Source organism: Eucalyptus grandis, chromosome 7, assembly GCF_016545825.1.
Source record: "Eucalyptus grandis isolate ANBG69807.140 chromosome 7, ASM1654582v1, whole genome shotgun sequence".
In the NCBI taxonomy this organism is placed as follows: Eukaryota; Viridiplantae; Streptophyta; class Magnoliopsida; order Myrtales; family Myrtaceae; genus Eucalyptus; species Eucalyptus grandis.
In genome coordinates, this window is record NC_052618.1 from 16,584,510 (window position 1) to 16,606,840 (window position 22,331).

The following is a 22,331-nucleotide window of genomic DNA, read 5'->3' on the forward strand; positions in this document are numbered from 1 at the left end:
TCTATCTATTTGTTGTTATGCTATAAGGTATGTGAGATACTTAGAAAGAAATAGTAGCCTCTAATGAAGTGATAACCAAGAGGATCTCCTGATTAATCGGCATAGTCCTTTTAGTTAAAAAGATTGAACCAAAAAATGATCTCCACTCAATCCATTGAAAGTAGGTGAATCACTCACTTCAATGGAAGAACCGAGGTCTCCTTACTAATCAGCGTTTAAATATTATTATTATTATTATTATTTTGTACATGAATAATGGTTAAGGGACTTTTTGCTGGGGAATACACTCAAATCCATTAAATTGCCAACCATTGAATTACCAATTTTTATCCATATGCTTTCCTATTTGTTTTTTTGGTAACCAAGGACTCCACCACGGGCCTCCCGTGCCCGGACTCCTATTTGTTGATCGTCAATTAATACATTCTTTTGTTTTATCAATTGATAGACATAGTTACATGTTTGATGTTGCGTAGGGAGAATGCTAAATCATAAAGATGAGACAAAACACAGGTTTTGCCTTAAATTTATTCGATCTTGTGTAGGGGCAAGCTGGAAATCTTAGAGCTAAACTTAAATAGCTCAAGCTCGTGCTCCACTTGAAATAAGTCGAGGCAATCAATCGTCTAGCCCAATTTGAATTATTTGCGAGTAATTTGATGCAGTTTGCACCAAAATTATTGGGTCCTCATCGTGACAGAGAGAAAGAATGAATTAACCTTAAGCTTGAGTTTATTTTGTAGACCTCAGTAGAAATTGCACGGACAATGTCTTCTTAATGACCAAGATGGAACAAATTATTCATAATTCAAGATGATAATTGAACTACATCATACTAATGTATTAGGTCAGTATATATTGCGCCTGTTCATCTGGGCGTGAAAATTTCAATGTTAATATCAAATTGCCATATGCTTCAGAAATTTTAATTTCAACGATCTTCTAATACACACATTGTCTTTCATATTAACTCTAGCTTTACAACATTCCACAACTATACATATGTATATCACGTTGACTCGATTGTCACTCGCTGCATTACCTTATCACCCAATTCTAAGAGTATTATAGAATACTCGGAAAAACCCTAGGATTTCGGTAGTTAGTCGAGGGTTGCTTATTCATGGATTGATCACGGTTATTCGTACAGAAACCCTCAAGATCATGTCACCTTCTCGGACCGTGACACTGGTCTATGACTTTCTTTCATGTTAAAAGTGAGGAAGGCGATGATTGTTGTTATTTAAATAGTTTTAGGATATAAATGACTCAATCGACTTTTTAGGGACAAAAAGTTGAATACCCATCCAAGTTTATCGTTTGTATAAACTCCTCATCCATCACGATCAATAATTTCTTCTGACGACCGCTTTATTATGCTTTGCCGGACTAGTATGCGCATCTTCCTTTCTCTTTGGGCAATATAATCCAATTTCCATTTTTCATGACGATCTGAATCGCGTCCTCAAATGTCCATTCCCATGAAGTACTTTCTCATGAAAATCTAATATCATCACTGAGGATATTAATTTTCATATAGACTAAAGGGAAAAAGGTACATTATATATGTGCATTACTAATACTCATCAATCTGCTTCTTCACAATCCATTTATAGCATATGACTTTAGCTAGCTACATGTTGAGTCCTTGCTCAGGAGCACGATGTAATTAATATTAAATTTATCCATAAATTTATTAAATAATTAGGCAAAAGTAAATTGCTTGCTTAGGATCGATTGATTTGTGCTATAGGCTTTTTATTGGCTTGGCAGTCGTTGGGCCACCAAACTTATGATCGAGTTCAATTCGATTGATCTGTGTGCCTTGTTTTGACATGAAGAAATATTTTACAAGGTCATCTTTCATGAGAATACACGAGCTCCAGATTATTAAAGGAGCGTGAAGTACTCTTATATGCTTGACTAGCTATACTTCCATTAATTTGCAAATTGCATTAACGGTTGTTTTATTATTTTAATTAACTGCTATCTAGTTGCTTACGTGGATACCATCTCAAAGTATATATTCCGTGAAATATATGTTCCCTTTAATTTGGGTTTTTCAAGTTCTATTCTATCTACCGGGTCAGCAAATACGTTTTTGAAGAGTTAAAAGTGTACCATCCCAAATCGTAAGTGAGTTTCATGTTGCTTTTTTGTTTGAATAATTTTTAATAATATTTTATTTAATCTTTTATCTTTTTTTTTTCTCTCCTTCCTTCCTTCTTCATTTTGTTGATGGTCATAAAGAAAAAGAAATAATAATAATAATTTGTAAAATTATTTAAGAATTATCTAAGTCAGCATCGATGATGTTATGTAAACCAACCGACGTCCACATGAGTAATATCGGGTCAAAATTAGTTGGAATGACTAAATTGGCATTAGATCATAAGACTTATGACTAAATTAGTACAAATGTAATATGTTTAGTGATGGGAGAACAATAACAATTCGAATAACATCGAATCAACGCAGCGGAATAAAATAATCTCACATCTTGTGTAAACCTAATATGAATCGATATAGTAGAGTAAAATAAATACCAAGCACGCGAACACAAGATAATTTTTTACGTGGAAAACCTCATTTGTGAGGAGATCAAAAACCATGGGACCAGAGTCCACTAGAAATTCTTCACTATCAACAAAATTGGGTAAACAATGTTCTTCTCTAGCAAATACTAGAGGTACATAGTAGCAAATACCTCAAGAACATAATTCTTGGCAATACACATACACTTTACAAGAGATCAATGATAAATCTGACCAAAAACGCAGGTGATTAGTGCTTCTGTGACCTTGTGTCTAGATCTTTGCTTCATAGAGTAAGTGATGTCGAATCGAGCTTCTCGATGCATGACCTGGTCAATGACTTAGCAAGATATGTAGCTAGTCGATCTTTTTTTAGCTTGGACGGAGGCAATGCACACAACGTGTCCTCAAGCACTCGCCATTTGTCATTTGTAAGAACTCACTATGATGTCGCTTCTAGATTCAGAGTGCTAGCCGGGGCAACGAATTTGCGTACGCTCCTGCCGCTGAACATGGGTCATGTAAGATTTTACGAGTACAATTTGTTGACTGATGAGGTACTGCATGTTCTGTTGCCGACCTTGAGACGGTTAAGGGTGCTATCTTTGTCTCATTATTGGAAAATCTCAACGTTGCCCGGTTCAATTGGATGTTTGAAGCATCTGTGCTATTTGAATCTCTCCCATAATGATAGTCTAATCAGATTGCCTGATTCAATTACAGCTCTATACAACTTGCAAACCTTAATTCTTGCTTACTGTGGGTCTCTCATTGAGTTACCGAGCAACATTGGCAGCCTAACATGTCTGCGTCATCTTGATATAAGGTGGACATCCCTGAAGAGAATGCCGTTGGGGATGAACATACCGAAGGATTTACGGACATTAACTAATTTCGTGGTGGCCGAAAACGGTGGTACCAGGGTTAGGGAGCTAGGGGAGCTAAGGGATCTTATGCGTACACTCTCTGTTGGGAATATCGGATTCCCAAAAACCGGATTCGACACTAAATCGAATCCCTAAAACGAATGCGGAAGACGAGCCCATGAATAACATGTATCACCGATCGAAAGTTACACTACATAATCGAGCGTACCTTATTATCCACAGATTAAACACCGATGTTGAAATTCGAGGAAGAATCTGATCCCGATTTACCAAGGAGCCTACTGTTGGTTCAAAGGGGAGAGAAACTTACGTTGGTTTTGGGAGAGGGAAAAAAAAGTGTACGTACGTCCAAAAGGTGCGTTTTCTTTTTCTTTTCTCCCCTTAAATACGTCTTCTCCAAAAGACGTGTCCCTTCAGCAAAAGACGCCCCCCAAAAGTTACAACTCTTCAACGTATCCCCATACATCTATTAGGAATATATAGCAGCTCATAATGGGCATCACACTCTGAGTAGATTTAGTATGCAGTACCATAGATCAATCGATCACATTTATATCTCTCTTGATCTTTTTTAAACAATGATATATATATTGTATTCATGATTATGATTATCCCAAAGACAGCCATAATTGGTTAACCAGTGAATACAAAATTACAATGTGATTCTCCAAATTCGATCTTCCTCTTTCCTTCAAACTCTCAATTTCAGTTCAGTTTGCTTTTCTAGAAATGTCCCATTAGATCGAATCAACTCATGACCATTGGCAACATCCTAAGATAGCAAACACTAAATAGAAATCTTGAGAATAAGCAAAAGTCATGAGAGCACTAAAATTGAGGAACTCTTTTCCTCAAGAGTCTCACACGACATAAAAGTTGAGGTCAAACTTTTGCCACTCTTATTGGTCGTTTCATGCATACGTAGTATGAAATACATATTATGGTATTAACTCCTTTCCCATGGAGCATATGTGGCACCCGAGAATTTCGCAAACCATGATGTGCGACGACAATGACTGATCAATAAAAGTATCGACGAATGGTATCATTAGTATTTTGCATGAGCATTGTTTGATTCCATCAACGGACCAATATCTTATGTTTATTAAGGGTCCGATCGTTGAATAGACTATCGATATATATTCCTTTTGATGACTCGACACAATTATACCACTTGAGTGCACATGAGATAAGAAAAGAAATTGAAACACCGTGCAATCTCGTTCTTCTTCTATACAAGAATCTGAGTCATGAATAAGCACACTTGATAAATTATTGAACCACCAAGACCATGGGACCAAGAATGATCCATATTTGTGCAAGTTTAAGGATAAGTTTTTCTTTAATTGGGCCTTGTTATTGAAGGACCGCACGTCCACTAATCTACTAGCCCAAAACAATTCGAAGACCCCTTAATCGTCGACATTTAAGTCAACTAATTGGAAGAGATGTTGACTGAAGCTTGGCTGGATGATGCCACGTTGCTGGCGTATGGATAGCCAGCGAAATGCACGGGGAGGCCTGCTGAAGACACGTCCATTCCAGCTGTCCGTTTCCCTTGCAACCATCGAAACATGCATCTCTTTTGTTTAACTGGTTTTAGCAAAACCAGTGGTCTTGTGCTCGTGAAAGTGGGTAATCGAGAGAGTGAACGAGAAAGGTAGCGAGTGAGCAGCGAGAGAGTGAGTCGGCAAGGGAAGGAAGGAAATTAGTCCCTGCCGTGCGTGCGCGTTACCGCCGTCAACGAGCCGTGCACTCCTCACCATCTCACCACACGCCATGGAATCGTAGGACATCGAAGCAAGTGAAAGTCCATGAATCTATATAATGTGATGCTGTTATTGTCCAGTATGGTGCAATATACTTGGAAACAATTGAGTTCTGAAAGTAGAATGTTAAATTGTGGGTAATCGAAGTAGAGCGGGACCATGAGATTAAGGAATTACTTTGGTTTTGTGTACATTTTGATCCTGTTGATTTGTTGATGAAAGACCGACTTTTAGTAGACTTGTGGAAGTAGGATAGTTACGGTGGAAGTGGGATTTTATGGGATTCGCTTAATCCAGTGCAATTTCATGTGTAACCTTGTAACTTTGTGAAATGTTATGAAGAGTTCTAATATGAACTTGATCCCGATTTCTTCACGGAAGTTGTGAGGAATTGCATGAGCTAGAATATATATTTTTAGCAGAACTTCTCGGAATCAATACAATGGCTTAAACCTCTTTTAATATGCAATGCTTTCTGTTGAATTCTATTCTGTGATAAAAGAAACTTGAACTGAGTTGTGTGAACTACTACTCATTATACATAACGAATCTGGCTTAGTGTCCTTAATGAAACATTTTCCTCTAGATCTCAATTATAATGTGTTAAAATTTCAGAATTTTTCATGGTCATTTGCTGGTTATTTCGAAATCTCTACTGAAAGCGTGCATTCTGGCCTTTACACTGTTTTGCTATGAAACTGTTCATTTTGTTCTACGAGTCATTGTATCTTGAGTTGTTTTTCACTTGATAGATGCATTGACATTCAGCATATCACCTGACATTGGAAAATTTGATAAAGTCTTATAGATCCATGGAATCCTTGACGTCATTGCATCAAAATGTATTTTTGTAATGAGATGTATATTATGATGTGGATGTTACCGTCGGAGGTGTGAGCTGACGATGCCCTGGGAGTGTCGGGATGCCCAAGGGTCAAGTGAGTCGACGCCGTTGGATGCCCGAAGGTTTGTGTCGGAGGGTCCTCGGGAGTTTCGGGATGCCCGGTTGTAGGGATTGTACGTAAATCTGGAGGGAAGGGGCAACCATTTTCATGGCGAGCCCTGGATATACCTCATGATGCCAGGTGGGGTGCGAGATGTCCAGGGGTGTGACGGAACACGCTCTAGATGCCCGGAGGTTTGTGCCGAAGGGTCTCGTGATGCCAAGTTGGGTGCAAAAGCCCAGAGGGATGCAAACACTGGTCCCTGGGGAATGAAACCTTTCTTTGAATGCTAAAATCTGGTACATTAAAGGAGTGCATGTGTGTGCATGTGGCATGATATGAGAATTTGTCTATGAAATTGAGTTGGCTTCATCTGGTACTGAAAATGCGTTCGTTATGGCATTGAATTGTTTTTTATGAATGTGGTGCAGGTAAAATAAACCCTTGATGGCATGCATATATATATATATAAATGATAAGTGTGTTTTGCATGCATCTGGATAGTTAGAGTTTCTACATAATATAGTGTAATGGATCTTTTATTGCTGAGTGGTTGTACTCACCCTTCTTGGAGACTAACATTTCAAACTAAAAGAAAAATGCCGTTGCTGCCTGCGACTCCTGGTATGTTTTATGGACTCCTGATTGACCTACAGTGGGAGTGGTTAGAGCACCGTCATCATGGGGTGCACGGGTTGGTATTCGAGCGCGTAAGGATTTTGCTAACTTTTGAGGTAGGCCTCTCTGCCAGGCCTATTCACCAGGAGTACATATCAGTTCTTGTCCGTATGGATGGCCACCTTCTGAGGGTGCTGCCACCACCACCGGCCAACGAACCTGACTGGATATGACCTAGAGTCGAGGGTAGTAGGAGATGCATTTTTGGGACGCCGACACATGGGTGATGGACGGATGCAAATGATATCCAAGGATAGAAGTTGGTTTTCTTTTGGGTAATCGCCAGGCACAAAAAGACCTCAGCGTTTTGTTGTACCAACTATCATAGTCCATCCCTTATATAAATAAAAGTGTTCGGCCTAAATTATGAAAGTTTTAGTATGGTGTGCATCACTTTATATTTTGATGAAGGGTAATCGAATCATGCTTTCGCCATATTATTTGCGCAGGGACCGGTAAAGAAAGCAAATGAAAACCCCAAGATATTATAAGTTATGTTAAAATTTCTTTGGTCTCAAAGTAGTATGCTGCAAGAGAATGTAACTGTGGCGACCTTAACGGATCGGGGGCCGTTTCGGGGGTGCCACAGCGTATGTCTACACCTTCAATATCGTACAGATGATAGTTCAGACATACCTAATGTCTAATTTGAGTTCACGTATCTACTCATTCATAAAATTTATCAGAACTTACATCTGGCATCATAGACAGATAAAGTAAAATATGTGGGTTATTTTACTTTCGGACATAGTAAATATTATGTCCTCATCTTAACACCCAGTTAAGGCGACAAATATATATTTTAAGTTTGAGCTCTCGATTATCACCTAGATAATAAGTTTAAAAACAATCTTATTTCTATTTATCACACAGTAAATAAAGGCGATTACTTGTATGAGTGGGCTAATCTTTTATTTGTCCGACATACTTTCTCAACTTAAAGTAATGCATTGAGCGTTAAGATACATAAAGATCAAACAAAGGTTCATAGGTATTAATGATGAAAACACAAATTCATCAAATGTGAACACTTAAGGGAAATTACAATATTCAGTACATTAGCCTCTACGCACTCCTAGAGATTTCACATGGCCACAAAATACATCTCTAGGTATTGGCTTACCATTCTATGCGTAGATATGTACTGTAAGTTCACATCCTTTCATGCAACCATATATTTGACAAAGTTATACTTTGTATCTATATGTTTGGTCTTGCCATAATATTTTGGATCTTTGGTGTACGCTTTTGCTGCTTGGCTATTACAGTTAACCAATAATGAATCTGCAGCACTTCCAATAACACCTAAATGATCCAAAAATCTCTTAAGCCAAACTCCTTCTTGTACCGCTGCTGATAATGCCACGAACTTAGCTTCCATCGTGGACAAGGCTATACACGTTTGCTTCTTACTGCTCCAATATATGGCGCCATTATTTAGTAAGAAAACAAATCCAGAGGTAGATTTCATTTCATCTAAATCTCCTCCTCAATCAACATCTAAATAGCCTTCGAGTCGTAGATCATTTTCTTGATAACTCAGTGTATAATCAGCAGTTCCCTTTAGATACCCCAGTATTATTTTAACGGCCTTCCAATGTGCTTGATCTGGATTGAATTGGTATCTACTCACCATTCCAACTGCAAAACATATGTCAGGTCTTGTATACATCATAGCATACATTAAGCTCCCAACAACACTAGCATAAGGAACATGTTTCATTTGTTCATTCTCTCGTGGGGTCCTTAGACACAGTCTATGGCTCAATCCTTCACCTATTACAATAGGAGTGTCTATGGGTTTACAAATTGCATACGAAATTGTTCAAGAACCTTATTTATATATGTTTCTTGCGAAAGAGAGAACGATCTCTTCAAACGATCTCTTGAAATCTTAACTCCAAGAATGTATGCAGCCTCACCCATATCCTTCATCTCAAAGTTGGAAGACAACCAACTCTTGACAGTATTAACAAACTCCATATTGCTTCCGGCAATTAGTATATCATCAACATATAATGATATGATTACAAATTGATCATTGGATCTTTTGATATATACACAATGATCCTCATCAATCATTGTAAAATCATATGACTTTATGGCATTATGAAAACGTATATACCATTATCTTGACGACTGCTTAAAGCTATATATCGACCTCAAAAGTCGACATACATTTTCTTCTTGGCCTTTCACTATAAAACCAGCAAGGTGTTCAATATATATTTCTTCCTCTAATTCTCCATTGAGGAAAGTAGTATTTACATCAATTTGATGTAACTCAAGATCATACTAGCCACTATTGCCAGAATAATGTGAATCAAAGTAAATCTCACTACGGGAGAAAATGTTTCTTCATAATTAATTCATTCCTGTTGATTATACCCCTTCGCCACAAGACGAGCCTTATGCCTTTCTATTGAGCCATCAACTTTTCGCTTTATTTTGAGAACCCACTTATTCCCAATAGTTTTGCGTCCTTTTGGAAGATCAACCAGTTTCCAAACTTGGTTTGACTTCATTGACTCAATCTCCTATTCCATTGCATGAATCCATTTTTCCTTACTATGGCAATTTAGAGCCTCATTAATATTTTTTGGCTCATCCTCATTTTGCGGAGCAATCATAAAAATTTCCACTTCAATGTCAAAACGTCGACGAGGAATACTTTGGCGACTTGTTCGCTGTATGGGAGATTATATACTTTGCACATCATTCCCTATTATGCTCCCACTAGGATTAGATAATGATGATGTCGTCTCATCATGTGGTTGTAATTGAGAATGAGTTGAATTCAATTCATCATTTCTCATATTACTCCCACTTGGATGAACTCCACTAATATCGTTATCTTGATCCAAGGTTTCAAATATGGAGTAATCTTCCCCTATTTCGCCCTTCTTAGGAAATTCATCCTCTAAGAATGTAACATCTCGTGATTCAAATTCAGTTATACTCCCACTTTTCTACTCACCTATGAACACATACCCTTTCGAGTGTTCGGAGTATCTTATGAAAATATCATTCTTTCCTCTAGGACTCAATTTCCCAAACTTGTGAGAGGACTCATGAGTATAGGCAGCACAACCCCATGACTTAAAAAAACTTAAGTCCGATTTTCTACCTGTCCATAACTCATATGGAGTAGAAGTAACTGATTTGGAAGGCACCCGGTTAAGTATATAGGCAACAGTTAACAACACATCACTCCAAAAAATGATAGGTAAGTTAGCATGCGCTATCATGGACCTAACCATTTCCAGTAGGGTTATGTTTCTTCTTTCGTCAACACCATCTTGTTGAGGAGTATATGGAATAGACAACTGTCTTTCTATTCATTTTTCATCACATAATTTTCTAAACTCATCAGATAAATATTCTCGACCTCGATCGGATCTTAATACTTTTATTTTCTTGTATAATTGATTTTCTATCAAGTTCACAAACCTTTTGAAACAACTTAATGCTTCAAATTTATGAGAAATCAAATAGACATATCCGAATCGAGTATAATCATCTATAAAAGTGATGAAATAAACAGCCCCATGCCTTCCTTTCACATTCATTGAACCACAGATATCAGAATGGATTAAATGCAGAGGAAATTCAGCTCTTTTACCTTTTCCAAATGGTTTCATTGTCGTTTTCTCTACTATGCAATGCTCACATATGGGCAAATTGACATTTTCAATGTTGCCCAACAAGCCCTCTTTGGCTAGTCTATTCATACGTTGTTGGCTAATATGACCAAGTCTAGCATGCCACACATTCACATCATTATCATACGAATTAGGAGACGTGAGAAGGGAATAACAAACATTTGCATTAACATAGTCAATATCTAATACAATGAAACCATCCAGAAAATAACCACAACCATAATAGTTTGTATCCAAATACAAATCTATACCTCTATTATGGAAGTTCATATTAAAACCAAGCTTGACTGACACCAAAACAGACACTAAATTTCGACGAATCCCCAGAGCATATGAAACATCATGTAGGAACAAGGTGCGTCTACTACGTATGTTCAATTGGCAAGTGTCAATCCTTTTAACTTCAGCTCTGGAGTTATTTCTCACATATATCCACTAAGTTTTAGTTGGTATTCGTCGGAATTCCACGAAGGACTCTCTATCCTTCGCTACATGGTCTGTCGCTCCTGAATCTATAGTCCACAAAGGATTGGATTCAGCCAATAATACAGAACTTAACACATAAGCAAAGTTCTCAAATGTATAAGAGATGTTTACCTTTTTCGGCTCACAACAGTTGCGAGCATAGTGACCTTTCTTGTCACAATTGTAACACCTCACCCTTGACATTTTCTTCACTTGAGGACGTTTTCCTCTTTTGTGTTGGTTAACTCTTGATTTTTTACAATAAGGACTTGATCATTTGCATTCTCACATATTGAACGAATCAATACGCTTGTGCTTACAGCTCAAAACCCTTTCTAAGCTAGAACCAGCATTGTAAATATCTATTTTCGACTCAAATGCCGTTAGGCAGTCCTCTACTAGCTCAAGGTGGCGCACAACATCCTCAAGATCTTCCATAACATGGTCAAGAGCTTCTAATGTTTTTTGTTTTTCCAGCACATATTGAATCTTCATATTCAATATTTCACAATTGTTGCCGTTCTTATCAGTAATTACGTTCTTAGTTGCTAAAACCATCGATCTGAACACATCATACATATATGCACGAATAATTAATGCCTATCATTTATGCATCCACTTTGCATAGACCCATCATATCAATAAACAATTTCAAGTAAGGTTTCAGAATCAAAATGTCACTATGTTTCCAATCAGCCTCCAAAATCCTAACTTAAAACTATTATTAATATAATTGTCTTATGCAAAATAAATTCTATGAAGTTACAAAAACTTCTATGAACTACCCACAGCAGTCAACAATAATAGAAAGCAAATAATATTTGACATTCAATAGAATAATAATGCTTTCACATAATACTATCCACTACACTAAGTAATATATACAGAGGAGAATATCAACATAGAAAGAGATATTTACACCAAAAACATCTCAAACTAATCTTGGAAATAAATAGGGAAAGTCCATGCTAATCTATCAGTCAAAATATCTAAGAAATCTGAAGGCACATTTGCCAACCATGGAAAAACTTTTGGAGAGCTTTCATGTCGCCTTCAAGGCGCATTTACTCTGCGCCATGTGGCACTCAATCTAAGGGTTGAAGTTTTGGTTAACTCAATCCTATAGTACTTTCTTACAAAAGCTTCTACTAGCCTCCTATAACCCAAGACCACGTTGACCTCTTATAGGCGATCTAACACTACTTGCCATTCAAGTAGAAGAGTGTTCATCAAGGCCGGCACCTTCTCAAAACCTGGCATAAGATAACCATTCCAGATGATTTCCGGTATCATCTGATTGACCCTGACCACATGTGATACTAAATCACCGTGATACCACCGATAATTAGCTAACTCTGTCATCAGCCTTTTAAGTCTTGCTCTTCCTTCGTCCGTTCTCGGGAATGCAGGTATCCGTGCATAATGCATCATAGTTCCTGCAATAAATGCAAAACTAAGAATGAATCACTTATAATCCATAATATACATAAGGGAAAATACATAATTTTTCATAATTCATACAACAAATGCATAATAAACAATGGATTACTTATAACCCACATAGTCATAATTGAAAAAGAAACAGATTCTTTTTCCCTTTTTTTTGGGGTCAACGGTCAAAGGTCAACGGGTCAACGGTCGGAGTCAACAGGCAGCCGTCGAGCCGGTCGGACCGGACGGGTCAGGCCGATCGGGCAAACCAACCGGCATGTGCCGTGCGCGTACGCGGGCTGACGTCACGCAAACGTCAGCTGGCTTGTGTGCAGCACGCGCCAGGCTTCCGCGCATGCATCACACGCGCCTTCGGTTGAAACGCACGCGCCTGCGGGGGACCAAATCGATGCGTGCAACGCTCGTTCCGGCCGCGCATGGCGGCATGTCCGGCTGCCCTCAGCAGCGATCCACCACTCGTTTTTCTCGTCTCGACGAGGGCTTCGATCCTACGCTTTTAGAAAAAAATTTCGACTTACAGAAAATCGAAAAAACGGATGAACAGTGCTCGGGTGTCGAGATTTTTCCACCTCGATCGTTGTCGGCCGATTTTTCACGAAAATTCAATCAAAAATCATTCATAAACATGAAAGGGGTCGGGAAAACATGAACTAGTACTCTGATACCAATGTTGGGAATATCGGATTCCCAAAAACCAGATTTGACACTAAATCGAACCCCTAAAACGAATGCGGAAGACGAGCCCAAGAATAACATGTATCACCGATCGAAAGTTACACTACATAATCGAGCGTACCTTATTGTCCACAGATTAAACACCGACGTTGAAAGTCGAGGAAGAATCTGATCCCGGTCTACCAAGGAGTCTATTGTTGGTTCAAAGGGGAGAGAAACTTACGTTAGTTTTGGGAGAGTGGAAAAAAAAAGCGTGCGTACGTCCAAAAGGTGCGTTTTCTTTTTCTTTTCTCCCCTTAAATACGTCTTCTCCAAAAGACGTGTCCCTTCAGCAAAAGACATCCTCCCAAAAGTTACAACTCTTCAACGTATCCCTCCATCCATGGGCCCTAATTTTGTGGGCCAGTCTTTTAAGCCCAACATGGGCAGACGGACCAACTTAGGCCCATCACATTAATAATTAAAACCATCACTCTCCATACATGGTTTGCAGAATGTTGATACTTACCAAGATGCCGAGATAGTCAATTTGCGAGAAAAGAGGTACTTGAAAAAGTTAGTACTGCGATGGAGTTCTTATAACAATATTATGCAGCAAAATTGCTTAAATGTATTGGACAAGCTGCAACCTCACTAGAACTTGAGAGAGCTTATCATTACATACTATAGTGGTAGGTCATTTTTCGATTGGCTGGGACACAGTTCATTCTCTAATATGTCAGTCGTGCGTCTTGAATCTTGCAAGCACTGTGTGTCATTGCCTCCTCTAGGACAGCTACCATTTCTGGAGAAGTTGACAATCGAAGGATTTGATGGAGTTACAAGTGTGGGTACTGAATTCAATGGTAGTAACTGTATACCTTTTCAGTCACTTAAGTACTTGGAGTTTGTTAACATGCGCAGGTAAAAAGAGTGGGCTTCTTTTGCAATAGAGACAGGAGGTCTTGCCTTTGCACATCTGCAGGAGCTTTGTATTAGAAATTGCCCCAAGTTGAGTGGAGGTTTACCCAGCCATCTCCCTTCTCTAACAGCCTTGTCCATTGAAAAGTGCCCACAGCTAACGTCTTCTCTACCATTTGCACCACTTCTCCGTGAGATCAAATTGGATGATTGTGGAAACTTTTCTGGAGTTGAGCCTCTCCTAAATGGCATTGAGTTACGAGATATGAAAATCAAGAATTTTTCCGCCCTTCCCTTGAGGTTTCTTCCTCCTACCATGACAAGACTCAATCTTGAAGACGGTCCTGAAATAGAGTTGCCAATACACAGATGCCATGAATGTCTCCAATATCTAAACTTGGAGCGGATCTGCGATACAATTATATCATTTCCTCTGGAAAATTTCCCCTCGCTTAAGAAAATTCGATTAGTGGAGATTCAAAGATTGGAACATCTTTCAAATTCTGACAGTTCACCACTTCATCTCCATTCGATGGACATTAGATATTGCCTTGAATTTAGATCTTTCCCCGCGAGAGGATTGGCTGCCCCATGCCTCACTTCATTAGAGTTGAATGACTGCCGTCATTTAAACTATCTGCCAGAAAACATGCAGGCTCTCCTTCCTTTGCTTCGGTCATTGACAATATCCTCATGTCCACAACTCGAGTCATTTCCCGAGCGGGGTTTACCCTCCAAGTTGGTCACGCTTTCACTCTCTAATTGTGACAAGCTTATCACTAGCTGCAAGGATTGGGGTCTTCAATCACTATGCTCTCTTAAAACTTTTGATATTGGGCGAGAGAAAAATATCGAGTCATTTCCCGAGATAGGGCTTCTGCCAACCTCTCTTACCTCTCTGAATATATCTCGCTTTGAGAATCTAACGTTCCTAAACTCTAAAGGGCTTCATAGCCTGAGCTCCCTTGAAAACCTGTCCATTATCAAATGTCCTAAGCTCCATTCCTTCCCAAAAGAGGGACAAATCCTGCCTGCTTCTCTTACCACTCTGTCGATTTATGATATGGGTCTAAAATCACTGGATAACTTAGGGCTCCACCACCTCACTTGTCTCAAAGAATTTCGCGTAAATAGCTGCGGAGGTCTTCGATCCATGCCAGCGGAGGGCTTGTCATCCTCCCTTTCCAATCTATTTATCTCTGGGTGCCCTTTGCTAGAGAAAAGATGCTAGCGAAAGAAAGGGAAAGATTGGCCCCTAGTTTCGCACATTCGCTGCATCGTGATTGAAGGTGTGCTCGTCACATGATCGTATATCTTGCTTTACAATCCCTCCTTTTACCAAGATCTCACTCAGGTATCTCCCTTGGCCCTACACTAAGTATGCCATTTATTTATTCAGGACATACTTCAGTCGCTCTGTGGTTAGGCACTAACATCTGGCTGTTTTTGCCGCATGCTACTCTAATAACGCTCCACAATGGAGATTATTTGTAGTTTCACCGGCTTTCCATTGTTGTTCCTACGATTGGGCTGCATAATTTGTTTATCGGTTGCCGAGTTATTTAGCTGGAGAGTCTGCTTTTCCCCTTTTTCCATTCTATCTATAAATCACACTGTCATACTTCAGCTAAGCATCCGTCACGTTCTTCATACCCTCATCTGGAAATGATTATTTTATTGCTACTTTATGCCGCCATCAGATTATTTCAGTTTTAAGATCTCACTATTGTCAACACCTACAAATGCCAACTTATGGAATCGTTTGTGCATGAGCTAACAATAGTAAATAGAGCAAAGAGATTCATGGCCATCTAAAGAAGGCCTAGCCTTGATTAGGCAATCCAGATAAAATTATTTTTTCTCGAACTCAAGCACGTCCTCTAGTTAAAAGGAGAGTAAATTTGCTCTTATCAACAGATGCTTTCTGTTGCGTAAAGCTATATAATATTGCGAGGGAGACGTAAATTCTTAAGACCAGGCATGAATCATGATTGACCTGTATTACGCTTGCTAGAATAGTGTGGTATCATGGGTGGAATGTATTTCTGTTTGCTTTGTATGTTTATTTGTCAATTTCAGCTTAACATCACTCTAAAGTCGTACAGTTTAACAATTTCTCTGTTTACATGTGGAATTCTGATCCATGGAATAGTTTCAGAGATGCGCGTGACCCAGCATTTTGTAGTGGCATATCCACTTTTGTCACTAATTATATCGTGACGTCAACTAAATCCATCGAACTGAAGGACTAAAAAAAGTATGTAAAAGTTAAGTTCTTATTTGTTGAAGTCGAAAGTTTGCATCTCAAAATGCAATTCGATCGACATATATGGACCTATTGTAATTTACCCTATTCTGAGAGAATATAGTTTCTTTTGAGGGAACTCAAGCATTTTTATGTGCATGTACTGTTGAGGAGCTGGAAATGTATTGCTAGCTTGTAGCTCAATTAGAGTATCCTTTAGTTGTTAATACTTGTCTTTCAATCATTGCAGGTGGAGTGCGTCTAGATGGGGCTAGACTAACTAATGTTCCTAAAATACATGATGCATCCACGATTAGCAATACAGGCACATGCCTTATTGAAATGCATGTATGAATTGTGTTAGAAAAAGTCTAACGATGTGTGATTAGTATGGTGTGGAATAGTTAATATATCTTAGTTGGCTATTACTTTAAGCTTTTGAGTAAAAGTGGCCTAACTGGATTCCTTGAAAGATTTGGACTTGGGCTCTCTCTTAGCTTCCGCTACGCCCTCCCATGCCAATCGTTGATTGGTGGCAACCTGTCGGTGCAAAAGAATACTTGGATTAAGGGGAAGTATACTGAACATTGAGCTTACATGTAAGAGGGAGCTAAGAATTGATGTGGTGTGGACTTAATATATCTTAGTTGGTCCATGATTCATTGACTTAAGCTTTTGAGTATATGTTGAGTCCGCTATATTCGTTGACAGGATCAAACTTGGGTTCTCTCTTGGCAATCTCCGATGTGATGGCATTGGGTTTCTGCTAGGCACTACCAACATGCTGTGGTGGATGTCGGATGCTGCTTTGGATGGACCTATTCTTCCCCCACGATATCAAGATAGTTTCAGTAAGATGGTTGTGGTGAGAAAGTGATGCTCAGTCTTCACAAGATGAGTGGATTATGAGGATCCGAAGTAGCATAGGCAATGGGATGGTGGAAATCGGCAAGGAAAACAAATCCATTTTTCATGTAGTCAGCAAGCCAAGTGATCGACTCCTGGAAATGACAGAATCGAGGTCAACTAGGAGTATTGAAATTTCATTGTCAGTTTGCAGCTTGTGAGAAATTGTTTACCAATGAGTGCGAGTGCAGGAGAGGCACTCCAATGGGATTGCAACGTTTAGTTAAACGCAGTGACATGCCATGGGGGAAGTACTTGCCTAATGGTTTGGTTGGATTGTTGTTTATGCAAGCTGATACTTGTTGCAGTGGAGAAACAAGAAACCATTCAAGGTAAAGCGGATCCAAAGCATGACCAGCAGTTGTACATCCCAGGCGTGTGATGTCGTAGCATTGGAAGCAAGGATCATATCTGAAACTGATGATGGGCATGAGATGAGTGGGTTATGGAGAGATTGTTTGATACAGCTTTTCAATGGTAGCCGTGACAGTAAAACTAGATACTTCCACTTTCGCGAGGTAACATCTCATAGCTATCATCTGGAACCAAGAAGCTGTCCCGTCTAGCTTTTAGTTATTGCTGTGTGTTACCAAATGATTGCAACTACAATTATACCAAATGGGCCCTGAGTTGAGCTTCATAGCCTATACAGGATCAGGAAGGGTTGGAAAATTGGTTGATTGATTCTTCTCTCTTTTGGTTGAGTGGTTCATCTCTTCTTCAAAAGCACCTCTAACTCTCTGGGAGGGACTTAAAGCGAAGAGCGGGTATAACTCCTCCATTCAAGCGTGTACTTGTTTTGCTATAGGAGGGTATGACATATAATGAATAAGTGAATTTGGGGTCATGTACAGTCCGACTTACTTGTCATGTTTGAGTTTGAAATCATCCAAAAGTGGCGGTGTATGTTTATATAAGGATGAGCATCCTGATTTGTATGAATCACATAGTCAAGAAAGATGAATCAAATAACCTTCATTTCCAATTTCAAAATCTGTAAAGATGTCATTTCTCGATATGGAGAATCAATACAGAAACCTTGAAATGATGTAGTGTATTATACTAATCAACACCAGCACAACTAGTAGTGGATGCTTATCTTAATGTAACTTTTTTGAAATGATGTAGTGTAATATATCAACTAAATAGCACTGACATACGACACGCGACATGACATAACACGGCCTTGACATGACATGCGACACGTCATTTCTAAAAAAATAAAGAATTTCGATACGTTGGGATACATTGTATATCACATGTATATTTTTATATATATACGTAAATAATTATTTCAATCTAATTAATTTTACTCAAATTCATAAATAAACAAATAATTAAAAAAAGTCTAGAATGAATTTACACTAAAAATATTAATCTACCATTTATTAATATCATTATTCGTTTCAATTTAACAAATTCGACTCCATTCCAATAATCCATAAAATTTGGAGAAGGAAAACAGGCAATTCACATTATGGATTCACGTGTCATCAGATGTATCGGAAAGAAAGAGAAAAAAATTTGGGGTATGAATTTTGTATTATGAGAAGTGAGAGTAAAAAATAAGAGAATATTAATTTTTTCTTCTTTCCTCATTTATATTTTTATTATTTTTTCATATACATACATTTTGACTATTTATTTATTGAAAATTTTTAAAATTGATCTCGTGTATCGGAATCGAAAACTCGCATATTGGAATTACAACTTGAGTGTTGGAGAGTATCGATAAAGTTGACTAGGTGTTGAATTTTTCGACACATGTTAACTAAGTATCGAAGAGTGTCCGAAAGTGTCCAAGAGTGTCGGACATGTGCCAAAGTATTCGATACGATATGAAAGCTCTCAAAGAGTATCGGTGCTTCATAGTATATCAACACCGGCACAACTAGCGATGGATGCTGATCCTGATTTAAATCCCACAAATTCGCAAGTGAGAAGGGGAGATGAAGCATCTAAGAAAGAGAAAAACTCTATCGCTCGCTAAATAACTTGGACATGTAGACCAACAAGAATTGTGATCTACCTATCACTAGCGTTCATCCAACCAAAACACAGCAACTGGAAAGCGGATCGGGAAAAAGACCAACCGCAAGACAAGATACATGACACAAGTCATATCTCGCAACATAATATCATCAGGGCAGTTAACAAGTGGCATCTCCTAGTCTTAATTCATCCAACTGAGGAACAACATAGCACGACCCCTGTCTTAAACTGAAATTTATCAATTTCTAGCATCGCATTCCCGGGCATCAACTAGGCTAGACATGTGCATAAGAATGAAGTCGTGCATGATTGTGCAGCAAACAGAGCACAAGAAGAAAACCACCTAACTGATCCAACCAAACCTCAAAAAAGAAATGGCTATGGGTACGTACAGTCGTGAGGCAAACTCCTATTGGATAGTTCCAAAACGACCACCTAGTTCAATACAGTTCTCCATAGTTTACCGTATCACTTGATCAAGCATCGTTTATCTTGAGCGAATCCACCTTGTCTTAAAAGGGAAATGACTCCGCATTTCTTCAAAAGCCTTGCGTGCTCATATCGACATTTGCATCAACATTTCTAATGTCTCTGTTTCAAAAAATTACAGTTTTTTTTTTTTTTTTTTTAAAAACAGTCGAAACCACATGGTCCATCACGTTGACCCATCGTTGGTCAACGTATATGCCAACCTGCAAGCGCTGTCCATGTCCACTTCCAAGAAGAAAGACTTCACAGATCGCTGCTTCTTCTTCTTCTTCCGTCGGCGATCGTCTTCACTTCCTCTCCAATCGGCTTCCGGCTTCCTCCTGCATCCTGAAAATCCCTATGGCGGCGGCGCTCGTCGGCGGAGCATTTCTCTCGGCTTTCCTCCAGGTGCTCTTCGACCGGATGGCCTCCCGCGAGGTCGTTGACTTCTTCCAGTCTCGCAAGCTCGGCAAGGGGAGGCTGCTGCAGAAGCTGAAGGCCGCGCTCCTGTCCGCGAACGCCGTGCTGGACGACGCGGAGGAGAAGCAGATGACCAACGACCACGTCAGGGAGTGGCTCGACGAGCTCAAGGACGCCGTGTACGACGCCGACGACCTGTTCGACGAGATCGCCACTGAAGATCTGAAGCGCGAAGCCGGGGTCAAGCCTCGGGCTCTCGTTTCTAAGGTCTGGAGATTTGCTGCAGACGCTCGTAGGAGTAAATTGGGGGATGAGTTAGAGAGGGTTCTGGCGAGATTGGAGAGCGTAGTGAAGCAGAGAGAAGTGCTGGGCCTAAGGGAAGGTATTCGCGAGAGGACGCCTAGAGCTTTGCCGACCACTTCGTTGGTCGAGGAATCGAGCGTCTTCGGGAGGGAGAAGGACAGGAAGGCGGTGATCGAGTTGCTCTTGTCGGATCGGGGCGAAAGGAACACCAGCGTGATGGCCATAGTTGGGATGGGCGGTGTTGGCAAGACCACGCTATCGCAGCTCGTGTTCAACGATGGTGTGGTGAAAGGGAGTTTCGAGTTGAGGGCGTGGGTTTCCGTGTCCGACCAATTCGACATCTGCAAGCTGACGGCCACGGCTCTCGAGGAGTTCTCCTCCTCGTCTAAGAAGGAGACCGAAAATCTCAACCAGCTTCAGCTCCTGCTGAAGAACTTATTGACAGGGAAAAAGTTTCTATTGGTGTTGGATGATGTTTGGAATGAGGACTTCAATATTGGAATGCGTTCCTAGTTCCTTTTACCTATGGAGCAAAAGGCAGCAAAATCATCGTGACGACACGAAATGAAAGCGTCGCATCGGTTGCTTGTGCCGTCTCGACATACCCTTTACAGAAGTTGCAAGACGAGGAATGTTGGGACTTGTTCGCAAAACATGCGTTTGACCAGCATAACTTCGAGGCGCGCACGAGACTCGAAGAAATCGGCCAAAGAATTGTAAAGAGATGTGATGGATTGCCTCTTGCGCTGAAGACTATAGGTAGCTTGTTACGCTGTGAGTCTGGTATCAGGAAGTGGGAAATAATTGCAGAGAGTGACATTTGGGATTTGCCACCTGGAAAGAATGAAATTCTCCCTGCGCTGTTGTTAAGTTATCATTACCTTCCTCCACAACTGAAACGATGTTTAGCCTATTGTTCAGTCTTCCCAAAGGATTGTATATATGAGAAGGACCAGCTGATCTTACTTTGGATTACTGAGGGCATGCTAAAACAACCTAACGACAGCAGGACATTAGAGGAAGTAGGTGATCAGTGCTTCTCTGATCTCGTGTCTAGATCTTTGCTTCATAGAGTAAGTGATGTCCAATCGAGCTTCCTGGAAGTAAGCGATGTCGAATCGAGCTTTTCGATGCATGACCTGGTCAATGACTTAGCAAGATATGTAGCTGGTCGATCTTTTTTTAGCTTGGACGGAGGCAATGCACACCAGGTGTCCTCAAGCACTCGCCATTTGTCATTTGTAAGAACTCGATATGATGTCGCTATGAAGAGCTTTGTATTACAAATTGCCCCCGCTTGAGTGTGGAGGGCTTACCCGTACCATCTCCCTTCTCTAACAAAACTCCTTGTCTATTGAAAATTCTGCCCACAACATCTTCTTACCATTTGCACCACTTCTCCTGTAAAGATCAAGCCACACTGTGGAAAGGTTTCAGTATTTGTGTCGACTATCGTGACTTGAACAGCAAGCCCGAAAGATGACTTCCCATTACCCCACATAGATGTTCTGTGGACAAGAGATTCAAACTCCGTTCTCTTTATGGATGGATTCTCTGATACAACCAAATAAAGATGAAGGAGGAAGACAAGGAAAACGGGCAACATTACTCCATGGGGAACTTTCCATTATACAGGCGCTCATGCCTTTTGGCCTGAAAAATGCCGGAGCAACTTACCAGCGAGCCATGGTCACCCTTTTCCACATGATACACAAAGAAATTGGAAATATACGGGCCGATGACATGATGCTAAAACCAGCACATGGAGAGAACCATGCGAAGACCCTGGAGAAACTATTTGAGCGATGTCGCGACCTACCCTGGGAGGGAACAGTTTAGGGGTATTGCCCAAAGGACGGGCCTAAGGCCCATGATTGGGCGCGAGCCTCCCAAGCCCATACTCCCACGGACGTTAGGATATTTTTCATGAATTTGCACAAAATGAGTCACCACTAGCCTATTGGGGTCGGGTTAGAAACCAAGTAAGACATGGGAGCATGCCTCACTTCCTACGCAACCAGAAATCTAGGT

General features: G+C 39.9%; 2 protein-coding genes across 2 annotated transcripts in view; both read left to right on the forward strand.

The window, feature by feature from the left end:
* The window catches only part of LOC104416391 (putative disease resistance RPP13-like protein 1), a 30,113-nt gene extending 13,025 nt beyond the window's left edge, over positions 1 to 17,088 (forward strand). Inside the window, exons 2-5 of the mRNA XM_039317516.1 lie at positions 14,005 to 14,346; positions 16,462 to 16,559; positions 16,647 to 16,786; positions 16,923 to 17,088. Of these exons, the coding sequence (XP_039173450.1) occupies positions 14,005 to 14,346; positions 16,462 to 16,559; positions 16,647 to 16,786; positions 16,923 to 17,088 (746 nt within the window). The remainder of the gene's footprint in view (positions 1 to 14,004; positions 14,347 to 16,461; positions 16,560 to 16,646; positions 16,787 to 16,922) is intronic.
* Positions 17,089 to 19,840: 2,752 nt separating this feature from the next.
* On the forward strand, positions 19,841 to 21,601 carry LOC108954354 (putative disease resistance RPP13-like protein 1). Its single transcript, XM_039317517.1, is given in 2 exon segments — positions 19,841 to 20,790; positions 20,793 to 21,601. Coding segments are annotated over 2 exon segments (1,662 nt in total). The 5' UTR covers positions 19,841 to 19,937.
* Positions 21,602 to 22,331: the final 730 nt, after the last annotated feature.